A 26,257-nucleotide genomic window follows, 5' to 3' on the forward strand; every position below is an offset into this window, starting at 1 on the left:
CAGAAGAGTAAACACATCTGGAAAAGATACACGCAACAACAGAAAACAATTTGCTTAATGATATTAAATATTTTAGTGTTTAAAATGGTTTGTTTTAAACTGGCTCCTGACCACCCCTTCGGTAACTGGTAGATAGACGTGACTTTACCAGCCAACAGAAGGGACAAGTCAGAGACGGGAGGAAATCCCAGACTTGTCTCAAAAGCAGAGCTACTCCCAAACTCCGCTGAGCTCCTGAAGCGGCAGGCTAGCGCCGATGGCTCGACAGTGGCCTTCACCCGCAGCACGTGTGTCCTAGCCTCCCCTGCAGCCAGCCGTAGCTGGGCACCGCGCCTCTAACAGAGTCGGGCAGAAATGCTGGCTTCTACTTGTGCTGCTGGCCCTTAACCACCCGGCGTTCTTGGGTTCCTTCCCCGTTCCTGCTAAAAGAGTGGATAAAACCTAAGGCGCTACTCTGGACCCCACGTATCTTCCACTCGTGTGGAGGGTGGGAGACCTAGACGTCTGCCAGGCAAGGCACAGAACTGTCTTGTTCCAAAACAAAAGAGTATTCTCTTCATTACAGCAGCTAAGCCTGTACCCTAAGTACTACAATTCTGGAATGTTTTCCCCTACTTAGGATTTTCATATGATCTGTAAAATGTTAAGAAAGCAAAATAAAGCGCCAACGTGAGGCCCTTCTAAAGAAGGGAAGCTACCTGGAGGCCCAGGTCCCAACCGTGGCTCTGCTTTTCCCACAACATAGGCAAGTGTTCTGAGCCTCACTGGGCTGCCCCGTCTCAACTCTGTCCATAGGACTTACTGTTTTCTGTGGAATTCTAGTCTTCTATGCAGTGGGTAGCTCTGATCTGCCCCAGCTGCTGAATGTACCAGGATGAGAGAAAGTTACCCCACCATTCTTGGAATCTAAGACAAGAAAGGCTTTCTCTCAACCCTGAGGTAAAACATCCGGAGACAATGATTAATCTGGGATAAGAAGGGAAATTCTGATCAGGATCATGTAAATCTCTTGCTTTCATTTCACCATGCGCTTGTCTCCCAGATCCCCAGTGCCAAATTGATGCACACTGGCTACTTCAAGGGTTGAGGGATGAGAAAAAACTTTGTCCCCATTTTACCCACAGGTGAGTCAGGCAACTTTTCCTTCTTCCACCAGCATTTCTCTTTCTGTTCATCTCTGGAAGTTAGCCCATATCTTCCACAACTGTTCAAGGACAGTCAGGCGAGACTTCCCCGTAAGTGGGAGTCACCACACCCAGGGATGCCTGGTGAGGTCACACCTGTGCTGTGTGCTCGGCCAGGACCAACTCACGCCCTGCACACTCTGGTGAGATGTCCCCTAAACTCCTCTCTACTCAGCCTCCCCACTGTTTCCCAAGGAAAAGACGACTTCTAAGGGAAAGAGGTGGCCTCTACAAGTTTTGGGAAGCTGGTGCTCACTTCTAGCTCTTCATTCTGCCTCTGTAAGTCCTCCAGGATGATCTGAAGCTCCTCTTCGTCCTCACTCTCACTCTCACTGTCTGAGGAGTACTCCTCGGTCTCACTGCGGCCATGCTGCTGACGGCTGCGGGCGGGAGTTCAAGAGAAAAGGACAGTGAGCAGAGGAAGGAATGCTGCTTCCTTCCTACCCTTCTTTTAGATCCACCAGGTTTTCATGAATCAGCTTAATACAGCACCATTCTTAAGGCTTAATCAAGAAGAAACTTAGGGGGGGCACCTGGGTGGCTCAGTGGGTTGAGCCTCTGCCTTCAGCTCAGGTCATGATCTCAGGGTCCTGGGATCAAGTCTCCCTGCTGAGCAGGGAGCCTGCTCCCCCCTCCCACCTACTTGTAATCTCTGTCAAATTAATTAATTAGTTAAATCTTTTTTAAAAAAAGGAAGAAGAAGAAACTTAGGGGCGCGTGGGTGGTCAGTCAGTGGAGTGCCCACTCTTGGTTTCAGCTCAGGTCATGATCCTAGGGTTATGGACTCGACCCTGCTTGGGCTCCATGCTCTGCAGAGTCTAATTTAGAGTCTCTCTCCCTCACCCCCAATTGTGTACACACGGTCTCTCTCAAATTTTAAAAACAAAGAGAAAGAAACTTAAAGATGACTGATTTGGATGCCTAGTTCTTTTGTATGAAAGTCTGAGAGCTAAAACAATTTTATGTTTATATTTAAATATTCTTGTAAACTTAAAACCCTCTGCTTTCCTTTACCTCTGAATTTCAGCAATCTCGGCTCTGAGGCGTTCAATCTCTTCTTTTTCTGAGGCAATCTGTCGGCGCAGAAACTGCTCCATGGCTAGAAGCTCCTCCTGTTCAGTCAGGATCTCATTCTCCTGAAATAAAGACCACTGGTGAACACCTTTGAAAGTCTGAGTCTAGGAGATGTCACTTTTCTGGGACATTGTTCCCTTGAATTCTTTAGCCCTATACATACATAACACAAGTTATGGGAAGGCTTGGACTACAAAGCTTGTATCCTATTTCCTTAATGTTAAGGCTCTCTGAGAAAAGACTCTCTGGGAGGGATGTCTAGATTTTTCTCAAGACATAAAATGCCGGGTGCCTGGGTGGCTCAGTGGGTTAAAGCCTCTGCCTTTGGCTCGGGTCATGATCCCAGGGTCCTGGGTCCTCTCTGCTCAGCAGGGAGCCTGCTTCCTCTTCTCTCTCTACCTGCCTCTGCCTACTTGTGATCTCTGTCTGTCAAATAAATAAAATTGTGATCTCTGTCTGTCAAATAAATAAAATCTTTAAAAAAAAAAAGACATAAAATGCCACTTAGGAATCCCATGTCCTCATTTTGCAAAAGTTCCCTATGAGGCCATCACACTGGGCACAAAGCCAAAGGTCAAGTGACTATGTCTGTTTTTGATTCGCAGTCCCTTCTGAACGCCTTCCCACCTCTCAGTAAAGGGAGTGTCTGTTTCAGGGTCAAGATGGCCCTTGACCGTGCACTGGGATCAGGAAATACAGAGCTGATATCAGTATCACCTTAAAGCAGATCTAGTAAAGGCAAGATGTTCCCAGAGGAAATCTTTTCTCTTCACCAAAAGCTACCATCCTCCTCAACACATGTTCCCCAGAGATGATAAACAGTAAATATTGTGCTTTCACAGAATATGCATTTCTAAAACTGAATCACCAAAGTGGGAGGAAGGAAGATCTACCCAATTCCTCCAACACAGAAAAAAGAACCAAACCAGAATGTCAGAGGCAGAAATGTATGGCTATGAGAACAAAGAGTTGTAGGCAAAGGTCTACAGTATTTCCTTCCCAACTCCTAGGTATCCAGAGGAGAAGCACCTGTGATCAAACCTGAAAGACACGGTGGTCAGCTTCTAGAGAGAACCATTCATAGCCTCTGGCAAGCATGAGTGAGCTCTTGGAGATGGAATATGCAGTGTTCCTTCCCCACGGGTTTCTAAACACAGATGCCTTCCCTTTACCATAGTGCACCTAGTAAAACTAATGTGCTGAGAAATATCAGATTGGAAAAGTCTGAAATAAAGACATAATCTGGAACCTCATCTTATCTTCAGGGGAAGAGCTATGTGTCCCTGACAGGCAAAACATGGTCTTTCTCAAGTGACAGAAAAGGCCTGGAACTTGTCTGGCTTTAGGTATCCCAAATTCATGGATTTCTGGGAGTACAGACTCTGCTGTCAGAGCCTAGAATTTCATTCATTTCTGGTTAAACTCTAGAAGATTCCAGAACAGAGTAAGGTTGACTTAAGAAGTTCAGAGAGAAAATTGAGAGGAGCTCATCTTCAGCTCTACACCTAGAATAATAGATACTAAAGAACTATTTGTCAGATCAATGAAAAATAAAACAAGTTATCTCCAACAACTTTCAACCACAAAGAATAAAATCAGAATATCTTAACATATTATCAGCAACAACAATCAGATAAAATCTGTACTGTGATGGGGTGCCTGGGTGGCTCAGTTGGTTAAGGCGCTATCTTCAGCTTGGGTCATGATCCCGGAGTCCTGGGATGGAGTCCCATGTCAGACTTCCCTTGCTCTGCGGGAAGCCTCCTCTTCCCTCTCCCTCTGCCTCTCCCCCTGCTTATGCTCTCTCCTTTTCTCTCTCTCACTGTCAAATAAATAAAATCTTTTTTTTAAAAAAAATCTGTACTATTACATTTTAAGAATCCCAAACTTTGTGGTCAGGAAGAACTATTAAAGTCCAATCTTATTAATATGGAAGAAATACAACTAATCTGTAAATTGGGGAAAACACATATATAACTCAGACCTGTGTGTGGATAAGATTAAGCACCTAGGGGGCATCTGGGTGGCTCAGTGGGTTAAAGCCTCTGCCTTCAGCTCAGGTCATGATCCCAGGGTCCTGGGATGGAGTCCCACATCGGGCTCTCTGCTCAGCAGGGAGCCTGCTTCCTCCTCTCTCTCTCTCTGCCTGCCTCTCTGCCTACTTGTGATCTCTGTCAAATAAATAAAATCTTTAAAAAAAAAAAAAAAGATTAAGCACCTAGAATAGTGTCCAGTAAAAAGTAATCAGCAGAAGGTAGTATTTTCTTTCTCCAGCAGAACACTTAAGGAAATGCCACATAAAGGTAAGAACAAATACAACAGGCATGATCCCTCTCAGGCTACCAAATCATCTTACAACTTTTTTTAAAATATTCACACCTCTGTAATTGAGCTTCTCAAATTTAATATATGATTACCATTAAGAGTCTTGCAACACACTCCTGAGCAAGCAACAGGTCAAAGATGAAATCTAATCATCTAGTAATGAATCAAAGTGGAAACACAACATGTCCAAAGTACGGTATCCAGCAAAACCAACTCGAAGAGGGAAGTTTATGGTACAAATGCCCTCACTAAGAAAAAAGCCCTGAAACAACCTATCTCTACACCTCAAGGAACTAGAAATAGAACAAACTAACCTTAAAATTAGTGGAAGGGAGGAAATGACACAGATCAGAGCAGAAATAAATGAAATAGAGACTAGTAAATCAATATAAAAGATCAATAAAACTAAGAGCTGGTTTTTCAAAAAATAATAATAATAATAATAATAATAGCACACCTGTAGCTAGACTGAGAGAGAGAACCCAAAACCACAAATCAAAGAGGAAACATTACAACTGATACCACGGAACTACAGAACACTCTAAGAGACTACTATAAGCATTTTTACACCAACAAACTGGATAACCTAGAAGGAAAGGAAATATTCTTAGAAACATATTACCTACCAAGACTGAATCAAAAAGACTGAATATCTGAACAGAGCAGTACAAAGACTGACTCAAGAATCAAAAATTGCCTAACCAAGCAAAACCCAGGACCAGATGGCTTCACAAGTGAATTCTACCAAATATTTAAAGAAATAATTCCAATCCTTTTCCAACTCTTCCAAGAAAACTTAAAAATGCTCCCAAACCTCTTTTGACAAGGCCAGCATTACCCTCGTCCCAGAGCCAAAGACGCTACACAAAAGTAACAGGCTGGCACCCCTGATGAACATAGATGCAAAAATCCTCAACACATACCAGCAAACCAAATTCAACAACACATTAAAAAGATCACACAACATGATCAAGTGGGATTTACCTCTGGAGAGCAAGGGTAGTTCAACACATGCAAATCAATAAATGGGATACACCACACTGACAGAATGAAAGATAAAAAAATCCTATGACCATACTCTCAGTAGATGCCAAAAAGCATTGAACAAAATTAAAGTTTTTCCTCTCATTATAAAAAGTCTTAACAAAGTGGGTATAGAAGGAACACAGATGATTGTAATAAAGGCCACATATGGCAAGCCCACAGGTAACATCATACTCAACAGTTAAAGGTTAAAAGCATTTCCTCTAAGATCAGGAACAACACAATTATGCCCACTCGCACTTCTACTTACTATTTACTACTGGAAGTCCTAGTCAGAGTAATTAGACAAGGAAAAGAAATAAAAGGTATACAAACTGGAAAGAAGTAAAATTGGCTCTGTTTGCAGACTATGTGACCTCATATATAGAAAACCCTAATGATGCTACCAAAAATAACAAAAAACCTGTTAAACCCATTCAGTAAAGTAGCAGAATATAAAATCAACATACAAAAATCCACTGTATTTTTGTATACTAGCAAACTATCTGAAAAAGAAATTAAGAAAATCCCATTTACAATAGCACCAGAAAATAAAATATTTCAAATAAAGTTAACCAAGGAAGTAAAAGATCTATTAAAACTAAAACATTGATGAAAAAACTGAAGACACAAATACATGGGAAAATATCCCATGATCAGAAGAAATAATATTGTTAAAATGTTCATACTACGCAAAGAGATCTAGAGATTCAAAATTCCAATGGTGTTTTTCACAAAAATAGGAAAAAGCAATCCTAAAATTTATACAGAACCAAAACAGGCTGTTCGTATCAAAGCAATCCTGAACAAAAGGAACAAAGTTGGAGGCATCATACTACCTGGTTTCAAAGTATACTGATTTCAAAAGCTTTACTTAAAAAAAGTATGTTACTGGTGAAATAGAGACCAACAGAGTGGAACAGAGAACCCAAAAATAAATCCACACATTTATGGCCAACTCATCTTTGCAAAGTGTCAAGAACACGTATAGGGGAAGGACCATCCCTTCAATAAATGGTGCAGGGAAACATGTCTTCCACATGCAAAAGAATAAAACTGGACACTTACCTCATTCCATATATATAAATCAATTCATAAAGAATTAAAAATTTAAATATAAGACCTAAACTATGTAACTATTAGAAAAAAACATTGGTTTTTCAGGAAAAACACTGGTCTAGGCGATGAATTTTTAGATATGACCCCCCAAAGCAGGCAACTAAAGCAAAAAACAGACAAATGGGATGGCATCAAACTAAAAAGCAACGGAAAAAGTCAAAAGAGTAAGGAGACAACCTATGGAATAGGTGAAAATATTTGCAAGCCACGCATCAGATATGGGGTGAATATTCCAAAATTTCTACGGAATGCAACCAATTCAACAGGTAGAATATAACCAACCCAATTCAAAATTGGCAAAGGACCTGAACAGACATTTCTAAACAGAAGACCTACAAATCACCAGTAGATATATCAAAAGATGCTCAACATAACTTATTATCAGGAAAATGAAAATCAAAACCACAATGAGATATAACGTCACAACTGTTAGGATGGCTATTATTTAAAAAAACAAAAACAAAAACAAAAAAAAACAACCATTGGCATGGAACTCATACACCGTTGGTGGGAATGTAAACTGAAGGCAGCCATTACGGGAAATAGAATGGAGGTTCATCAAAAAAAAAAAACAAAAACCAGAACTACCGTATGACCCAGCAATTCCACCTCTGGGTTTAAACCCTAAGAAAATGAAAAGGATATGGAAAAGATACCTGCACTGCCATGTTCACTACAGCATTATTCACGATAGTCAAAAGATGAAAACAACTCAGTGGCCAATGCACAAATGGATAAAGACGTGGGTGTGTATAGACGCATACACTGGAGTATTATTCAGCCCTGAGAGAAGGAAACCCTGTCATTTTAGGATAACATGGATAAACCTGGAGGACATGATGCTAAATGAAGAAAGCCAGAGAAAGACAGACTGTATGATCTCACTTCTAGGTGGAATTTTAAAAAAAAGTAGAACTCACAATGGTAGAGAGCAAAACAGTGATTACCAGAGGCTGGGGGATAGAGATGAAGAAGAGATATTGGTCAAAAGATACAAAGTTGCAATTACAAAGGACGAGTAAGTCTAGAGATCCAGAGTATCTATTATTATAGTTAATAATACTGTATTGAATACTGGAAATACACTAAAGGAATGGATTTCAGGTGCTCCCATCATAAAAGAAAGAGGTAATTGGATGAGAAGACAATGTTAACAAGCTTTACTGTAGTAATCATTTCTCTTATGTATAGGCCTATCAAATCATCATGCTGTACACTTTAAATATGTACAATTTTTATTTTTTAAAAAGGATTTTAAAAAACAGAAGAAAAAAGTTAGCTTACCTGAGCAAGGAGAATATTTATAACTTCCTCATTTTCATTCATTTCTTCTTTGGAAACATCCTCTTTTGAAAGACTGGCAATCTCTTGCGCAATCTTGGTTTCACACTCCTGTTCAAAGAAGACAAATGAAGAACTGGCCAGCCCAAATGTAACACATATTCAACAATTTCACACCATCACCATTTAGAAGTTTCCTTCCCACTTCCTAGAGCTGAAAAAGTAACAGTAACAGCCAGGTGAACTATCTGGATAGAGGAGGATTTGTTAACTGGGCTTGGAAGAAAACACGCGGATCTTAGTCTGTGGCTGCACCATGACAATGTTCAATTCTGGTTAATGTGTTCACCATTTCTGGAACCCATCCATATAAAATTATATCCTGTGATACTTTTTTGGGGGGGAGAGTGTCAATTTTAAGTATGCAATTCAATTAATTTTGACGAATGAATACAGCCAAGTAACCACCACCACAATCACGATATAAAATTCCCATCACCACACAAAGTACCTTTCACCATCTGCTGGCACCTGGCAACCACTGACCTATTTTCCATTGCTATAGTTTTCCCTTTTCTTGAGTTTCATATAAATTGAGTCGATCCATAAGAAATCTTTTATATGTGGCTTCCTTCACATAGAATGATGGTTTTTTTTTTCTTTTTCATTTTATTTATTTTTTCAGTGTAACAGTATTCATTCTTTTTGCACAACACCCAGTGCTCCATGCAAAACGTGCCCTCCCCATTACCCACCACCTGTTCCCCCAACCTCCCACCCCTGACCCTTCAAAACCCTCAGGTTGCCCCAACCTCCCACCCCTGACCCTTCAAAACCCTCAGGTTGTTTTTCAGAGTACATAGTCTCTTATGGTTCGCCTCCCCTCCCCAATGTCCATAGCCCGCTCCCCCTCTCCCAATCCCACCTCCCCCCAGCAACCCCCAGTTTGTTTTGTGAGATTAAGAGTCATTTATGGTTTGTCTCCCTCCCAATCCCATCTGGTTTTTTAAACTATTCATCTATTTTGCTGTTTGTATTAGTAGTCTGCTGAGTAATATGCCATGAAACACCAATTTGTTCATCCATTCACCAGCTGATGGACATTTGGGTCCTTCCTAATTTTGAGCTATTCTAACTAGAGCTGTTATGAACATTTCATATGTATATGTTTTGTGTGGGCATGTGCTTTCTTCTTTTAAATACCTAAAAGTGAGATTGCTTGGTCATTTGGTAACCATATGTTTAACTTTGTAAGAAACTGCCGAACTGTTTTCCAAAATTACTAAACCATTTTACATTACCAAGAGCAACAATGAGAGGTCCAGTTGCCCCATGTTCTTGTCAACACCTGGGTTTTTGTTTTTTGTTTTTTACTTGTTTTTCTAGAGAGGGAGAAAAGAGGGGGAGAGTGCAGAGGGGAGGGGCAGATGGCGAGGGAAAGAGAGAAAATCCCAAGCAGGCTAGAAGCCCGATACAGGGCTCAATCTCATGACCCTGAGATCATGACCTGAGCCAAAAATCAAGAGGAAGATTTTAACTGACAGAGCCATCCAGGCGCCCCAATACCTGGTATTTTCAATTTTAGTCATTCTCATTGGTGTGTAGTAGTATCTCATTGTGACTTCAACTTTTATTTCTTTAATGACTAATGATATTGAGCATCTTTGCACGTGCTTATTTGCCATTTGTACATGATCTTTGGAAAAGTGCCTTTTCAACTTTTTGCCCTTTTTTAAAAATTTTTAAAATTTTTAGCCTTTTTAAAACTGAATTATTAATGCTAACAAATGTACCATACTCTGGTGGGAGAGCAGAATATATACAGGATATCTCTGTACCTTCCTCCCAATTTTGCTGTGAACCTAAATCTGCTTCCAAAAAAATAAAGTCTAAAAAAACCCTGAATTGTTTGTCTTATGAGTCTTTTAATATATTCTAGTCCTTTATCAGGTATGTGTTTTTGCAGAATATTATACCCAATCTTAGGAGAAAGCATTCAGACTTTCACCATTCTGTACAAAATTAACCACAGATTTTTTCAGACACCCTATGTCAGGCTGAGAATGACATTTGTTGAAAGCTTTTATCATGAATAAGTGCTGAATTCTGCTAAATGCTTTTCTGCATTTACTGATTATGATCTTGTAGTTTTTCTTACTTCTTACCATAATGAATTATATTACTTCTATCTTTAAATTTATTTTTTGGAAAAATAATTTTTAAAAATAAGTTTATTATTTTATTTTAAAAATAAATTTATTTTCTCTTTAGAAGTAATTTATTCCTGGATGGGCATAGGGAGGGAATAAAAAAATAGAAGTAATTTATTCCTCAAAGTTGAAATCAACTTGACAGAATCTCTTGAAAATTTATGAATGAATGAGCACGTATAAAAAGAGAGCATGAAGAAAACTGACAAAGGTAATCTATCCCTTTCTATGCGCTGTCACAACTCCTTTTTCCAAGGGAGAAGCAGAAGTAAGAGTAATGAAAACCAAACACACATAATCCCTGTCATAGGTCTGAGACCCTTCATTTAGAGTCTGGTGGGCAAAGCGACATGGTTCACAATTATACCCACGAGGTCAGTCAGTCAGTCATTGATTCCAGGCTAAAGCAGGAAGGGGACAATAATGACAACAGGCCAGGAAACGAAAGATAGATAATCTGATAAGCAGGAGAAAAGGAGGAAGAAAAATACACAAAGGCTTTTGCTAGTACAGCCAGTCCTGGAGTGCATGTGTGGAAAAATCCCATGAATGCTTCCTTTCTGATGAAGCTAACTCCACATAAATGTACACTCTCCCAGTCTGATGAATGCTAATGTTGCCCAGAAGTAACACTGGGGCCTGGCACTGAATTTGCACACGGACTGTAAGACCAGCCAGAGATCTGAGATCTGAGCCTCAGTGTGGCTGAGCAACTTACAGGCTCAGAGCCAAGCACCACACGCTGAGCCCGAGGAGATCAAAAGTCTGACTCGTGTACCCCAACCTTATCAGAAGTCACACACTAGTTTTCCTATTATTAGGTGAATAAAACTCCTCCTAATCTTCAGTACCTCTTTGTGTTTCCAAAGAGCTGACTCAAAGGCCTCCAATTCCCCAGCAGTCTCGGAAATGTCTCACTATCCAACTGCTTCTGTTTACAAGTACAACCAAGCAGGAAATGACAAAACACCTGTCAGTAAAATCATTTGTTTAATTAAAACAACAACAACAACAACTTCTTTCTGGAGAGATTCCCTATTAGGATGAAATTTAGCAGCTATATGAAACTACTTTCAGTTCCTAGCTCCCCAAAACTACCTTTGCCTATAACAAAATGTAGGTGTTTATACATACATTTTCTTTGATGCCATTAAAGATTTATTTATTTTAGACAGAGCGGGAAGGAGGGTCAAGGGAGAGAGAGAGTTTAAGCAGACTATGGCTGAGCTCGGAGCCTGATGCGGGGCTAGATCTCACAACCCTGAAATCAGGACCTGAGGCGAAACCAAGAGTCAGATACTTAACCGACCGCGCCACCCAAGCGCCCCTTCTTTGATGCCACTAACGATGTTACTACATGGGCACCCGGCTGGCTCTCCATCCGGACTGTGCATTTAAACCCCACTCTAGGAGTAAAGCTTTAAGAAAGTTATACAGGTTGTTTTAGCTTTATTCTTAAGAAAATGTTTGTCCCTCTTCATTGATAAAATCATGACTTGCACATTTATCTACTGAATACCATGGGTCAAACATTAACAAGGCCAGCACTGGGTCATCTCAGTGAACTGAGTCAGTGCCTGCAGAAATAGCCTAGGTTGTCAGCTAGTCAGTCTACAAGGTGCTTTTTATATTTTGTTACTTTGGTAACATCCAAGGGGCCCCGGCCAGCTCGGTTGGTAGAGCATGCCACTCTGGATCTCAATGTCCTGAGTTCAAGCCTCATGCTGGGCACAGAGTTTACTTAAATTACAAGAACAGCAGACTGATTCCCTATTACGCTTCACAGATTAAAAAGTTGTTGATGCTTCACCCCATTATTGTTTGTACATCTTCTCTTTGAGCATGCACTTGAACATTTTTGGGTTTTTTTTTGTTTGTTTTTTGTGTTTTTAACAAAGAATGGGGGTGGGCAGAGAGGGAGGGCAGGGAGGGAGAGAGAGAATCTTAAGCAGGCTCCATGCCCAGTGCAGAGCCTGACAGAGGACTTGATCTCACAACCCTGAGATGGTAACCTGAGCCAGAATCAAGAGTCAGACACAACCAACTGAGCCACTAAGGGGCACATGCACCTAAATATTTCAGTGTAGATTTTTTAAACAATAAACACACTCATATTAATATGGTATAATTATCAAAATAAGAACATTTTAAGATTGACCCAATTTTCTAGTCCAGCCTGTTTCAGCAGTTATCCCAAGTGTCTTTCATTAACACTTCTTCAAACTGCCCAGGATCCAACACAAGGTCCACTTATTGTACTTTGTTGTGTCTGTGTGGTCTGTGGAATAGTTCCTCACCCTTCGTCTTTCACGACTTTCATATTCTGTGTGTGTGTTTTATTCTCCAGCTGTGTTCACTGAGGGCCTGAAACTGCTATGACAGGAGCCGTGAGCACACCGGAGCACCCAGATCTTCATTTCTAAACACTGAAAGGAACCATGGCTCCTTGGACAAACAGCCAACTGCAGGGCTGGGCTAGAGAAAATACAAGATAAACCTCGAACATTCTGTTGTGCCAGAAAGAAAGGAAACCTCAAAAACTGATGAGTGCATGCCAGAACACTGGAGCCACTCGAGAGGTTCTTACTGGCCAAATATGTATCTATTAGATTATGAAAGTATTGATTACAGTATCACACGAAGTATCAATAAATAAATTAAAAGGTAAAAAAAAAAAAAGCAACTTTCTAAATTAAACATTTCCCTGGTATCAAACTGTATATAATCATTAACTGGGAACATTTAAGCAAATAAATTTCCCATCAGGAACTTCACTTCAGGAAACATGTTTTTAAAAGAAACTAACTGGGGCGCCTGGGAGGCTCAGCTGTTAAGTGTCTCCCTTCGGCTCAAGTCATGATCCGGAGATCTTGGGATCAAGCCCCAAATTGGGCTCCCTGTTCAGTGGGGAGCCTGCTTCTCCCTCTCTCATTCCCTCTGCTTGTGTTCCCTCTCTTGCTGTGTCTCTATCTGTCAAATAAATAAATCTTCAAAAGGGACTACCTTAAAATAGTATATAAAGAAAATTCCAGCACATTCAGTTTATATTCCATTATAAACATGATATACCAAAATGACAAATTTACTCACCTGTCTTTTAGCTTCTCTCAGTTTCCTTTTGAGGGCTGTCAAAATTCTTTGTACTTCCCATAATCTTTCTTCTTTAGATAAATCCTTTACCCCAGCCTGCAGATCTCGATGTAAACAATTCAAAAGAAACTCCTAGAAGACAACATGCCACACACTGAGTAGTGTCCCATGTCTTATCATCTTAAAACCACATCCACATGCAATTTCTCAAGATGTACAACCAACTATCTTTCATTTATCACTAAGGGAACGAAATAATGGCATGAATTAATTTTCAAGTATATGACTGAAAAATTCTTTTTTGCCTGGACATTGGGTTCTCATCATTAATTTACATTGGTTGAGTACAGTTTGTTCATATCCCTTCCTATCAACAACTAATAATGGGAGCTCAAAGTAGATAAAGGAAAGAAAATCAAATAGGAATTTGATAACGTGTATGCAAATAAAAGACATAATAATCATCAAATATAAGTAGATTTCTCAGTCTTGAATTTCTTAATCAGTTTTGCTAAACACACACACAACCAAATAAACTATGTCTTCTATCAAAGTAGCACAGTGGAAAAGCACAGGATTTGGGTCATATCCCGGTTCTATAGTTCAGTAACCATGTGGCACAGGGTCAGATATTTAGTTTCCCCAAATTTCTTTGTATCTGTAAAATATGGCTAGTAACAGCAACCTTGTCCAGATAAGCTAACATTTTTGGACTCCTTACAACGTGCCTGTCAGCATTATCTCATTTATGGTAATAAGCTTCACATCAAACCACAAAATGACCCATTTTAAAATGGGATCACCAAGGCTTACGGAGTTTGAGCAATCTGTCTAAAAATCGTTCTGTTAATCAGAAACCTAGGGAGAACCTGAAGGGTCAGGGGTGGGAGGTTGGGGGAACAGGTGGTGGGTAATAGGGAGGGCACGTTTTGCATGGAGCACTGGGTGTTGTGCAAACAATGAATACTGTTATGCTGAAAAAATAAATTTATAAAAAAAAAAGAAACCTAGGGAGAACTTAAGGCCAGGTCTTTTGATTTCAAAACTGTGTTCTTTCTACAATATTCTCACTTCACTGGCATGAAAGTGCCAGACAGAAATGTCTGCCTTCTGTGTGCCATGAACAATGTGTCTAACATAGTTCCAGACACACACAAATGCTCAGTGAACAAGAACTGCTTCTACTAATTATCACTACCAATCATCGTAATCATCCAAAATGGTCAGAGCAAAGGTTGGCTCTTTGGGGCTGAAGCATGGGGCTGAGCACACACACCTGTCTTCTGATCTCCTCCTTGATGTTCTCCTGGGTCTCTGGCAGTGTGGGCATAGTGGCCATGTTAGACCATCGAAGAGGTTTTGTCACTTGCTTTAGTATCACATTTCCAAAGAGCTCTTGCACATGTGTGAAAAACACATATAGGACACGATTGCTAATCTAAGAAAAAATAAATAAAAAGATTTGCAAAAAAAAAAAAAAACCTATTCAAATTATCATTTTATTTCATTTAATTTTGTATCTGTTGCATAGTACATCCTTTAATCCTAGACACAGGGATGACAGTTTTCCTCAGTAGTGACCAGATATGCTTTGCTAATCAATGGCCAACTGAAAGAAAGAACGGAAAAGCAGCAGGAGTTCAGTCGGGTGTTCCAGCACCACAAGGAACTGGGGGGCAGGGGGGGAAGGACAGGAGAAAGGATGCAGAAGTCCCTGGCCATCAATTTGCTCTTTTTTAGCAATAAAATATGAATTGATTTTTAAAATCTTGTGTTCTTTATTCTCAAGTTATTCTGGGACCTTGTAACACACACAAGTAGATCCACTGAGGAACACGAAGGAAGTAAGAGCACTTGCAGGTGTCAAGCTGGGCTGAGTGCAAGAACCCTGACTCCAGAAACGATGCCTTGTGGGCAGCTGTGCACAGCTAGTGTTTAAATATGATGCTCATATGCTAGGAGATCAGGACATTAACTATTTTCTACCTAACACTCACAATACACTTGAACCTTCTATGAAATAATTGTCCTCAATATAGTAATATCAAGTAACAATGTAATATTTACCAAACTCTGAAAGCCTGACTAGTCTGAATGATCAAACTGAAATCTGAGAAAAATTTTACTTCCTAAACACAATCAATGAACAGTGAAGTGTAAGAAAATACCCTCTTACAACTGTGCATTATAACAGTGGCTGACAATAACCTAGTATATTGGCCAAAAAGAGAACTTAAAATAAAAATACAACCATCACTCCATTTTTTTGTCTTTTGTGTCTGGCCTCAATAAAATATCAATAATTCTAATTAAAGGAAAATATATGCTCTGTGCCAGCACCAAGTGAAGAGCAATAAACAAATGCCAAATATTTATGTTGTAAAGAGACACCAATTAACACACTACCCAGTTCCCTGAAATGCCGCCTCAGATTAAATTTCTGTAACATCCTTCCCTAGGATCTATCTTTATGAATGAAATCACCAGGTTAAGTCCCTGACCAAACAAATGATGTTAGGCCCCCTTGTGCTTGAGTCTGATATGTGGACATGATATAATGAGGCAATAGTGCTATTCGAAAAAATAAATCTTTGAAATTCTACAGATGAACTCTGTAATCATGGGTACCACGGGCTTCCCCTCTACTCATGACAATCACTGTCATCAGAAACTGGTTTAGAAACCCCCACCAAAGACTGTACAATACTCAAATTACAAAGCTACACGCTGGTCATATGATGACACTGTCCATATCCTGAAAGAAAAAGACCGATAATTCAGGCTAATCTACCGTCTACGTTTGTTGGTTAACTGTTCTGTATGCGACCCAGCAACAGAAAATGTCTCCAACACTCCCCAGGGTCAGCGTCAGAGGGCACGTGCACAGAGAAGGCCATGTACCTGAACCGTTGGGCTGAGCACTATAGAAATGTTCTGTATATTCATTTTTGTTTCCAGTTCCTTTGCGATAACATGGTCCATGTGCACGATCAGCCAAGAAATCAGAAGATAGTTACATTCTGGCAGTTCTTTGAGCAAGCGCTGGAATTCCTGCACCTTCTCGCTCTCTGTGCTCCTCCCACATGCCTCCTCAAAGCGAGGCATCAGCTCTTTGGTAAGCAGATTCTCCGGAAGGTCTCGCAAATACTGCTTCAACAAACTGGCTACAGTGTTAGGTTCATATTCTTCCAAATTGGGAGACTCCTCTCTGTCATAGGCCGCTTTCAGCTCATCCACCTTTGATTTAATTCCTAAAAACATTCAAATTCCAAAGAGAAAGAGTATCAAGAAAATATAAATAATCAAACACAGCTTTTTTTTAGCACGGCACCCACTCCTCGGGGGAGATCTGGGGAGAGCCAATATGATAATAACAAACCTCTAGTTATGAAGTATTTATCTGCTCAAGGTGTGCACAATTCCTCTACGAAGAAAGTAATACGAAAGACCACACTGTGTGGGTGAATTCAACCAAAAGCTAAATAACGGAAACTCAATACTTAGGAAAAAAACATCAGAGCAATCACAGATTATCTTAAGTTTCAAAACATGCCAAGTGACTTGGGGGCATTTTTTTTTTTTTAAGTTTAAATCTAGGTAGGTAAAAATTCAGGCAAACATTCAACTACAATCCAAGCATAAATCTTGCTCCACATGAGTGACCAACTGCCTTTTCTAACAAGTCACAAGACTGACAACACAAAACAGAACTCAGTATTTATAAATGTCTCCAAAAAGTTGTGAATAATTATTTTTTTATAAGCAAACGTGTGGTAAATGCAAAAGGTGGATTTGCTGTCAAAACACACTCTTTGAAAAATCTTGTCCATTAAATAATCCCCATCTGATTTCTATTTTTAAGTTTCAATTGTTGTTTCCTTAATCTGAAACAGAGCTAGAACCAAAAAAAGTGAAACTTGGGTTTCTAATTGTTCTGCTTTTCTTACTGGACAGAAAGAAACGCTGACACACAAAATGACTGTTTTTCAAACATTTTGTAAGTTTTCAAGTCCTTAAGGCCAATCTGCATTTAAGTGATATGGATTCATGAAAGTACAAGGTAGCTTTCTGCTGTGTTTAATACTCAAAACTTTAGGCCAATTATTTGAAACAAGCCACAGAGTAAGGCCAAGAGACAGTAACGGTCGGTGCAGATACTCCAGTGCCATCTAATCTGAACAGAATTTTATAATCAATAGTGCTCAGGTCCGGGCTTTGGCATTCCTTATCTTGTGTGAAAACCTTCCATTACAATAAGTCTGTAACTTATCCAGCACTGACAAAATCGATAACTCTAAGTATGAAAGTAAGAAGACAAAGCTTATTTTTGTATAACGGTCACTTTGAAAAAGAAAATAAGTCTCTTTTTTTTTTTTTTTAAAGATCTTATTTATTTATTTATTTATTGGAGGAGGGGAAGAGCAGAGGGAGAGGGATAAGCAGACTTGGTAACAAGTTTGGAGCCTGACGTGGGGGTCAATACCATAACCCTGAGATGACAACCTGAACCGAAATTGAGAGTTGGATGCTTAACTGCCTAAGCCACCTCAGTGCCTCAATAATTCCCTTTTTCTTGAGTGACAACTTCAAGTAAAATTCTTAGCAAAGACCTCCTCTCTCTACTTATATGTATCTAATTTTTCTCCCCCATCTGCCTACCCAGAAAACTGCACAAGTAAACAATTAAAATATGTGTCTGGTTTGCTGTTACTCTGAAATTATCAAAATGTTTTCTTTTTAAGAACTGGACACTTCAAACAGAATATCCTAGGTAAAGAAACAGCATGTCCAAAATGACATTTATTTGTTCTAAAACTGGAACTTACATATGAATAAGAGCCAAAAATTTGTTTTCCAAAACAAAAATACTGTTTTCCAGCAGAAAACAGTATTGTTATGGGCATTCAAAGAAAGAAAAGTCACAGCCATAAACTCTAATCCAGAATGCAGCACACTGTCAGAGCTTAAAAAATAATAAAAAATTGATCAAAGCAGAAGCTCAGCCTCCAGGAGTCAATGATCAGGGGAACAGCTCCATTTGAACACTCTGACACACAAAGAGAGGAGTTCTGCAACTCTGACTCTCCAAAAGAATGCAAACATCAAAAATAGGTCAAAAACAAAAGAATCCTTTGAACGCTGTAGAAACTCTTCAGAGAAACTTTCACCTCCAATAAAATTCCTTCCTGCCTATTGAACTCTTGTGAGAGAAGCAACTATGCCAGTACTGTTTAAATCTTTACAAATCAATTAATCATTAATTAGGGTTTTTTCATCGTTACTTAGCTTTAAAAGTCACATTTTGGGGGGTGCCTGGGTGGCTCACCCATTAAGCAGCTGCCTTCAGTTCAGGTCATGATCCCAAGGTCCTGGGATCAAGCCCATCAGGCTCCCTGCTCAGTGGAGAGCCTGCTTCTCCCTCTCCCTCTGCTTACCACTCTGCCTACCTGTGCTCTCTCTCTCTGTCAAATAAATAAATAAAATCCTTAAAAAAATAAAATAAAATAAAAGCCAAATTTTCAAATTCATTTAAATGTATTTATTTTCATATTACTAAGGAGTTATAATTCAAATTTAATGCCTAATTTGTGGATTTTATTTTCTAGAAAATGGTTAACATATTAGCTAGAATACTCTTAAACAATGACATGCTAACTAGGGGACTAGGTAAAGGGTTCCCCAAATATCAAAGATGCCTGTCCCTTCCCAAAAAAAGAAAAAAGAAAAAAATCAAACCTGCCCTCTAAAAATGTGTATGAGCCAAATAAATGGAAAAACTCAAGAGTAGTCTCTCTATATTCTAAATGTGTATGATTTGATTCAAAATGAAAACGTGTGACCGACAAGTTTTTATAAAACAGATCTCCAGTATCAAGAAACTGAATCACAGGAAGGCGATGATCTGGAGGACAGATGTTGCCACAGGCAGGACAGACTTCCACCCTATATAGTTCAAAAGTCCTACTACTTTGTAAGAAACAGAATCCTTTTCCTTTAAATAGTACAATAGTATACATTGTGCTTGATTTTAGACAGCTGAATGAATTCTATTCTTGCCAAACATGAAATTTTAATTTTCACAGGTAGGGAACATACATAGATGGAAAATCAATTTTACTTATCTATGGAACAGCTGCACGCAGCTGACAAAAGCATTCACATTTAGGCCTAAACATTTAGGAAGTAACATTTGTATGTCCCTTAGCCGAACTCAGGGAAGAGGATTATATCAATAAAAGTGTCTCGCGGCCAAGACGCGCGTTGTTCACCCAGATACCCTTCCTTGTCCTGCTCATCTCCCTCACAACACTCAGCCCTGCTCAGAGAGGAAGGAGGCAGGAAGAATAAAGCATAGTCTGAGCGCACCAGAGGGAAGGGACGCTACTCGGATGCTTCCCACTGTACTGAAGCACAGAGTACTTCAACTGCTAAAATGAGCATGGCCGATAAGAGAGGAACTCCACTTGCGGGCATACACAACAGATTCTGCTCCCACCTGTGAAAACTAGTGTGGAAAGCCTCCAAAGGGAAGGGAATATCATAGAAAAGCAAACTGTGGACACACACACACACAGGCCGGGGGGAGGGGGGGGATTTCTATACAACTGGAAGGATGGAGTTTCGAAATGGACAAGGCTTAGTACCCATGCCACAATTTTCCTCACAAGCCGATCATTTTCCTTTCTGTGAAAAACGGAAGTGAGTTTTCAGACCACCCAAGAGAAGCGCGTGTCCCCAGTACCTGACACTCTGTAGATGCCTTCGCACTTCATGCCATACTTTTCCACATAATCCACGCACTCGCGGAACACCGCGGGCAGCCGGATGCCGTCGTACATCATGGTCCGCTCGGCTGCGTCGGTCAGGGGAACTCCAAAAATGGGCTTGAGATTGGGGACATCCATCTGAGGCACCTCTGGCTCCTGAATTGGCTTCTTCTTTTTCTTCTTTTCCTTCCACTGTTTAACAACATCAGCTGCTGTCAAGTCTTTTGACTTCTTCTCTTTATGTTTCTCTTCTTTGTGCTTTTCTTCTTTATGTTTTTCCTCTTTGGGTTTCTCTTTTATTTTAAAATCCTTCTCTTTCTTTTTAGAAAAGCTGGGCTTCTTAAAAACATGGATTCCCTTGGACCTTTTCATTTTGGAAGGACTTTCAGCTTCATCTCCAGAGCTATCTTCCTGAAAGGCAGCATAGCCTTCAGCTGCCAAAGAAGTACAGGAAATAGAAGTCATCTATCTGTTTAATGTCAACCCAGCCATAAACTTCCTAAAAACAGGACCCAAACAAAAGTGCTACCGGGCACTGGCTACCTCACTTTTCACTCCTGGCCAAAGCCTCCTGGGTACTGCCAGTAATGAAACGGGTTTCTTCTCAGTCAAAGGAGATGAGGCAGTGACATCTCCTGACCACAAGAGGGGGAAATGCAGGGACCAGTTACCTTTACGATTGGTTTTAGGAGAAGTTTTGGCAAACCAAGTATTATGAATACACAGCAAAGGATCTACAGAGAGGGCTAATGGAAAGAGTCCTTCTATAATAGAGCTTTTTCTCATCATCTGACAATGTGCTCTTACTTACTTTAGATTTTTTTCACACATTTGGTCCCTGTAATTTGAAGCAGTCTGACACCATGGCACAAATGGCACTGGTGTTTGGAGGCTCCGGTACTTCCCCTATCACACCCCGCCCTCCTGTCACTATCTGTTAAGTTCCTTCTGGAGACTGGAGCAGGGACTGAAGCCTCATGAGGATGGAGGACAGAGCCAGGAGATTCCCCTGCCTCTGGATGGTGGTCGATGCATCAGCCCATTTCCCAGCATCATGAGCCCTGATTTCCACACTGACACTTGCTTTGTATTATATTAGAACAATCCTAGCTTGGTTTTGTTGCCTCCAAATATAATTCTTCTATTCTTTTCTTTAGCCAGCTGCCTTAAAAACTATTTCATAACAAAGATAAAAAAATATTTTACAAATTACCCTCTATTTAAAATACTACAACCAGAAGGGCGGGAACATGGAGGGCATGATACCATGATATAAAGCCAATGCAGTTCTCAGACAATGCTGGTGTGAGCGTAAACTGGTACAACCACTTTGGAAAACTGTTTTGCAGGATCTACTACTGCTAAAATGAGCATGGCCTGTAAGAGAGGAACTCCACTCGCAGGCATACACAACAGAAATGTATAAACACCTGTGACACTCACAGAAGCCCTATTTATGAGCCAAAGAAGGCAAACAACCCAAATGACCAATAACAGCAGAGTACATTCTAGTATATTAATGCAACAAAACAAAATCCGGCAATAACAATAAACTAATTACTGTCACGTTAAACAACATGGATGAATCTAACAAATATAATTTTGGGCGGAAAAAACTACATGCAAAAAGAAATATGCTTAATTTTTATAAATTCAAAATCAGAGGTAAGAAGCTTTACCTCTGGGAAGGGTGGGGGATTCCCTTTGAAGGGATAATGGAAGGGAATTTCTAGGGTGCTGATAACACTCTATTTCCAGATGCTCCTAATTACAAGGACATATGTCCATTTTGCAGTATCTCATTCAAGTTATACACAATGTGTCCATTCTACTTCAGTGTTATTCTTCAAAAAACAAATTAACTTAAAAATACCATAAAATTCAAAATAAAGCAATACTTGAAATAACTCAACTGATCTGCTTTTAACATACTAAAGAGCTATGCTTAAACACCTTTCCTACTGAATAGGAACTATAAATAGAATGCATTATGGTATTTGCTTAAGACAAACAAATAACTACTTTTTTCACAGTTCCAATAAAGTGTTGTACCCCAGATGGCTTACACAACCTAGCCAAGAAAGTAATATTCTACATAAGTAAAATTCCAATATCTACTTCTTATACATTATTTAAAATAACCAATATAAGAAGCTTCTACCAAAAAGCTTTACCATTTCTGGAAACTTGGTATTTTTATTCACAAGAATAGGACCCTAAAATACAACTCTAGTATACAAAAATTGAGACCCAGAAAAGTAGAGAACAGAGTCTTTGGACATATTCCAGAAGACAGCAGGTAAGGGATTAGAGTAAGAGTTTATCTAAAACACATCAAAAGCATAGAGAAAAATGGCACTTACTCCTTTTTTCTTTTTTCTTAAATTTTCCTTTTTTCTTCCCATGGTCTTTCTCATCATCAGACACTATGTCAGGAGGTTCATGGAGGCTGTCATGGGGCGGCGAGGGCTCGCCAGTGCGGTACAATCCAGGGAACTTAGTAGGGCTGATCTCTTCAGAGCTGGGGGTTCGGGTAAGACCACTGCCATGCTCCACCCTGCGGTGTTCACTGGGGCTGCTGGTGGGGGGCAGGAAGCACTCAGTCATTCTGCCTCCCTGATGAGACAGTGAAGGGGGTTTCTCTGTTACCTATCCATTACACCTGCACATAAGGGAAAAAGGTCATCAACACCAACCAAAACACAAAAGCACCAAACACACAAAAAATATGGTGAGTAATCTTGCATTTACAAATCAAAAATATTTCTCTTCACGACCCCTCTTTAAAAATACTCATTCATTTTCTCATCTCAAGGTATATTCCCTTCATCACACATTTCAATCCTCAAAGAGCTTCTGTAGAAAGCACTAGCTAGCATCTTAAGACTAGAAAAATAAACCAAATGAAATCAGAGTTCTCAAAGTAGTATAGAGTTTCTTTTACAAAGAAGTCCCCCATTGTAAGGAGTTTCATTTTGATGGCTACATAAATCTTACTATTTTCTTTAAGGTTATGAACAAACAACTATAAATAACAAATTATAAAAACAACTTCTATAGCTATGCATGAATAGTTCAGAATCATAATTAAATCTTACAATAGCTGTAGTGATATATTTGATGACTCACACAATTATAGATGCTTAAATTCTATATTGCATGATATTAAGTAATTTCTGTGTTGATAATAACTATTTTATTTTGTACTTCAATTTTGTTGAAAGAAACAAGGGAGCCCTTATTTGCTCAATCCTAAAATACAAACAAAATAGATTCACTAGAATGGACACTGCAAAGGACACAGTAAGAACTCAAGATCTGTTCACTTTTTCTTCCTTAGAGGTTACAGTCCACATACAGTGTTCAAAAGTTACTTGGATTAGGTCTTATTCCTCATTAATATACTTATGATATTCATTTGGAAAACTATTAGGATCACTTGTTTCTCTTTGCGCTTTTTTTTTTTTAAAGATTTTATTTATTTATTTGACAGAGAGAAATCACAAGAGAGGCAGGTAGAGAGAGAGGAAGGGAAGCAGGCTCTCCGCCGAGCAGAGAGCCCGATGTGGGACTCGATCCCAGGACCCTGAGATCATGACCCGAGCCGAAGGCAGCGGCTTAACCCACTGAGCCACCCAGTCACCCTGCGCTTATTTTTAAGGTTATTTTGCAATTTAAAAAATCCACAAGCCCTAAATGACAAGACCTTTTCTGACCATGAACACAGTCAAGACAAGCAAATATAAAAAAAAAAAATGTTTTAATTGCAATTTGCAACAGCTAAGTTCTTTAAACAGCAAAGAGTTCTTACAAATCAGAAAAATACGAACAAATCAAGACACCTACACAAAGGATATGATATAATTTATAGAAAAATGACTAATATCCATATGAAAATAAAGTTCAAGTACAATTCTAATTTTTTTTTAAAAGATTATTTATTTATTTGACAGAGAGAGAGATCACAAGTAGGCAGAGAGGCAGGCGGGAGGCGGGGGGGGGCAGACTCCCTGATGAGCTGAGAGCCGGACGTGGAGCTCCATCCCAGGACCCTGAGACCATGACCTAAGCTGAAGGCAGAAGATTAACCCACTGAGCTAGCCAGGCACTCCCAAGTACAATTCTAATTTTTAAACCATATATTAAAACAGTAAGTTACCAATTTTCTAACATCAGACTGTAAAGAACAAAAAAGTATATAATACCAAATGTTTGTAAAGATACAAGCAGAAAGGGACTCATGAGAATATCTACTAATAATATAAGTGTAAATTAGCACAGTCTTTCTTGAAATGCAATTTGGCAATATATATCAAAATACAAAATGTACTCTCTGATCCACGCATTCCTTTTAGGAATCCTCCTGATATACTTTTACAAGAATTCAAAGACATGCACCTGAAAATATTCACTTCAACACTATAAAAGCAAAAACGTAATGATCTTAATGGCTATCTACAAAAGATCAGTTAAGTTATGACTTATTCACATAATGGAATACAAATTAATACATACAATTTATGAAAGCATTAAAGAAACAGTTAACTACTGTTAACTCCTGAAATGGTAAAAATGGGAGGGAGAGAGATTTTTTTTTTTAATTCCTTCTACATAGTCTGAAACTTACTGTGTTCTTTTATTATTTTTATTACTATTGTTGTTTTTAAAAATGCATTTTTTTAATTTCATAAAAATTATGCATTTAAAATCACATTTTTTTATTTTATTATTTTTTTTTATTTGTTTATTTACAGCATAACAGTGTTCATTGTTTTGGCATCACACCCAGTGCTCCATGCAGTACGTGCCCTCCCTATTACCCACCACCTGGTTCCTCAACCTCCCACCCCCCCCCTTCAAAACCCTCTGGTTGTTTTTCAGAGTTCATAATCTCTCATGGTTCATCTCCCCTTCCAGTTTCCCTCAACTCCCTCTCCTCTCCATCTCCCCATGTCCTCCATGTTATTTGTTATGCTCCACAAATAAGTGAGACCATATGATACTTGACTTTCTCTGCTTGACTTATTTCGCTCAGCATAATCTCTTCCAGTCCCGTCCATGTTGCTACAAAAGTTGGGTATTCATCCTTTCTGATGGAGGCATAATACTCCATCGTGTATATGTACCACAGCTTCCTTATGCATTCATCCGTTGAAGGGCATCTTGGTTCTTTCCACAGTTTGGCGACCGTAGCCATTGCTGCAATAAACATTGGGGTACAAATGGCCCTTCTTTTCACTACATCTGTATCTTTGGGGTAAATACCTAGCAGTGCAATTGCAGGGTCATAGGGAAGCTCTATTCTTAATTTCTTCAGGAATCTCCACACTGTTCTCCAAAGTGGCTGCACTGACTTGCATTCCCACCAACAGTGTCAGAGGGTTCCCCTTTCTCCACATCCTCTCCAACACACATTGTTTCCTGTCTTGCTAATTTTGGCCATTCTAACTGGTGTCAGGTGGTATCTCAATGTTGTTTTAATTTGAATCTCCCTGATGGCTAGTGATGATGAACATTTTTTCATGTGTCTGATAGCCATTTGTATGTCTTCGTTGGAGAAGTGTCTATTCATATCTACTGCCCATTTTTTGATATGATTATCTGTTTTGTGTGTGCTGAGTTTGAGAAGTTCTTTATAGATCCTGGATATCAACCTTTTGTCTGTACTGTCATTTGCAAATATCTTCTCCCATTCCGTGGGTTGCCTTTTTGTTTTGTTGACTGTTTCCTTTGCTGTGCAGAAGCTTTTGATCTTGATGAAGTCCCAAAAGTTCATTTTCGCTTTTGTTTCCTTGGCCTTTGGAGACATATCTTGAAAGAAGTTGCTGTGGCTGATATCGAAGAGGTTACTGCCTATGTTCTCCTCTAGGATTCTGATAGATTCCTGTCTCACGTTGAGGTCTTTTATCCATTTCGAGTTTATCTTTGTGTACGGTGTAAGAGAATGGTCGAGTTTCATTCTTCTACATATCGCTGTCCAGTTTTCCCAGCACCATTTATTGAAGAGACTGTCTTTTTTCCATTGAATATTTTTTCCTGTTTTGTCGAAGATTATTTCACCATAGAGTTGAGGGTCCATATCTGGGCTCTCCTCTCTGTTCCACTGGTCTATGTATCTGTTTTTATGCCAGTACCACGCTGTCTTGGTGATCACAGCTTTGTAGTAAAGCTTGAAATCGGGTAA

At 39.5% G+C, this 26,257-nt stretch overlaps 1 protein-coding gene across 4 annotated transcripts in view; it reads right to left on the reverse strand.

The window, feature by feature from the left end:
• RALBP1 (ralA binding protein 1) overlaps positions 1 to 26,257 on the reverse strand; it is a 60,776-nt gene that overhangs the window by 2,112 nt on the left and 32,407 nt on the right. For all 4 annotated transcript variants that reach the window (XM_046025005.1, XM_046025003.1, XM_046025004.1 and 1 more), the window contains 8 exons: positions 22,437 to 22,735; positions 20,049 to 20,507; positions 16,208 to 16,557; positions 14,583 to 14,744; positions 13,307 to 13,438; positions 8,010 to 8,117; positions 2,199 to 2,320; positions 1,441 to 1,564 (listed from right to left, as the gene is read on the reverse strand). In XM_046025005.1, coding sequence (XP_045880961.1) covers positions 1,441 to 1,564; positions 2,199 to 2,320; positions 8,010 to 8,117; positions 13,307 to 13,438; positions 14,583 to 14,744; positions 16,208 to 16,557; positions 20,049 to 20,507; positions 22,437 to 22,680 — 1,701 coding nt within the window. In that variant the 5' untranslated portion in view covers positions 22,681 to 22,735. The remainder of the gene's footprint in view (positions 1 to 1,440; positions 1,565 to 2,198; positions 2,321 to 8,009; positions 8,118 to 13,306; positions 13,439 to 14,582; positions 14,745 to 16,207; positions 16,558 to 20,048; positions 20,508 to 22,436; positions 22,736 to 26,257) is intronic.

Source organism: Meles meles, chromosome 12, assembly GCF_922984935.1.
Source record: "Meles meles chromosome 12, mMelMel3.1 paternal haplotype, whole genome shotgun sequence".
Taxonomy (NCBI): Eukaryota; Metazoa; Chordata; class Mammalia; order Carnivora; family Mustelidae; genus Meles; species Meles meles.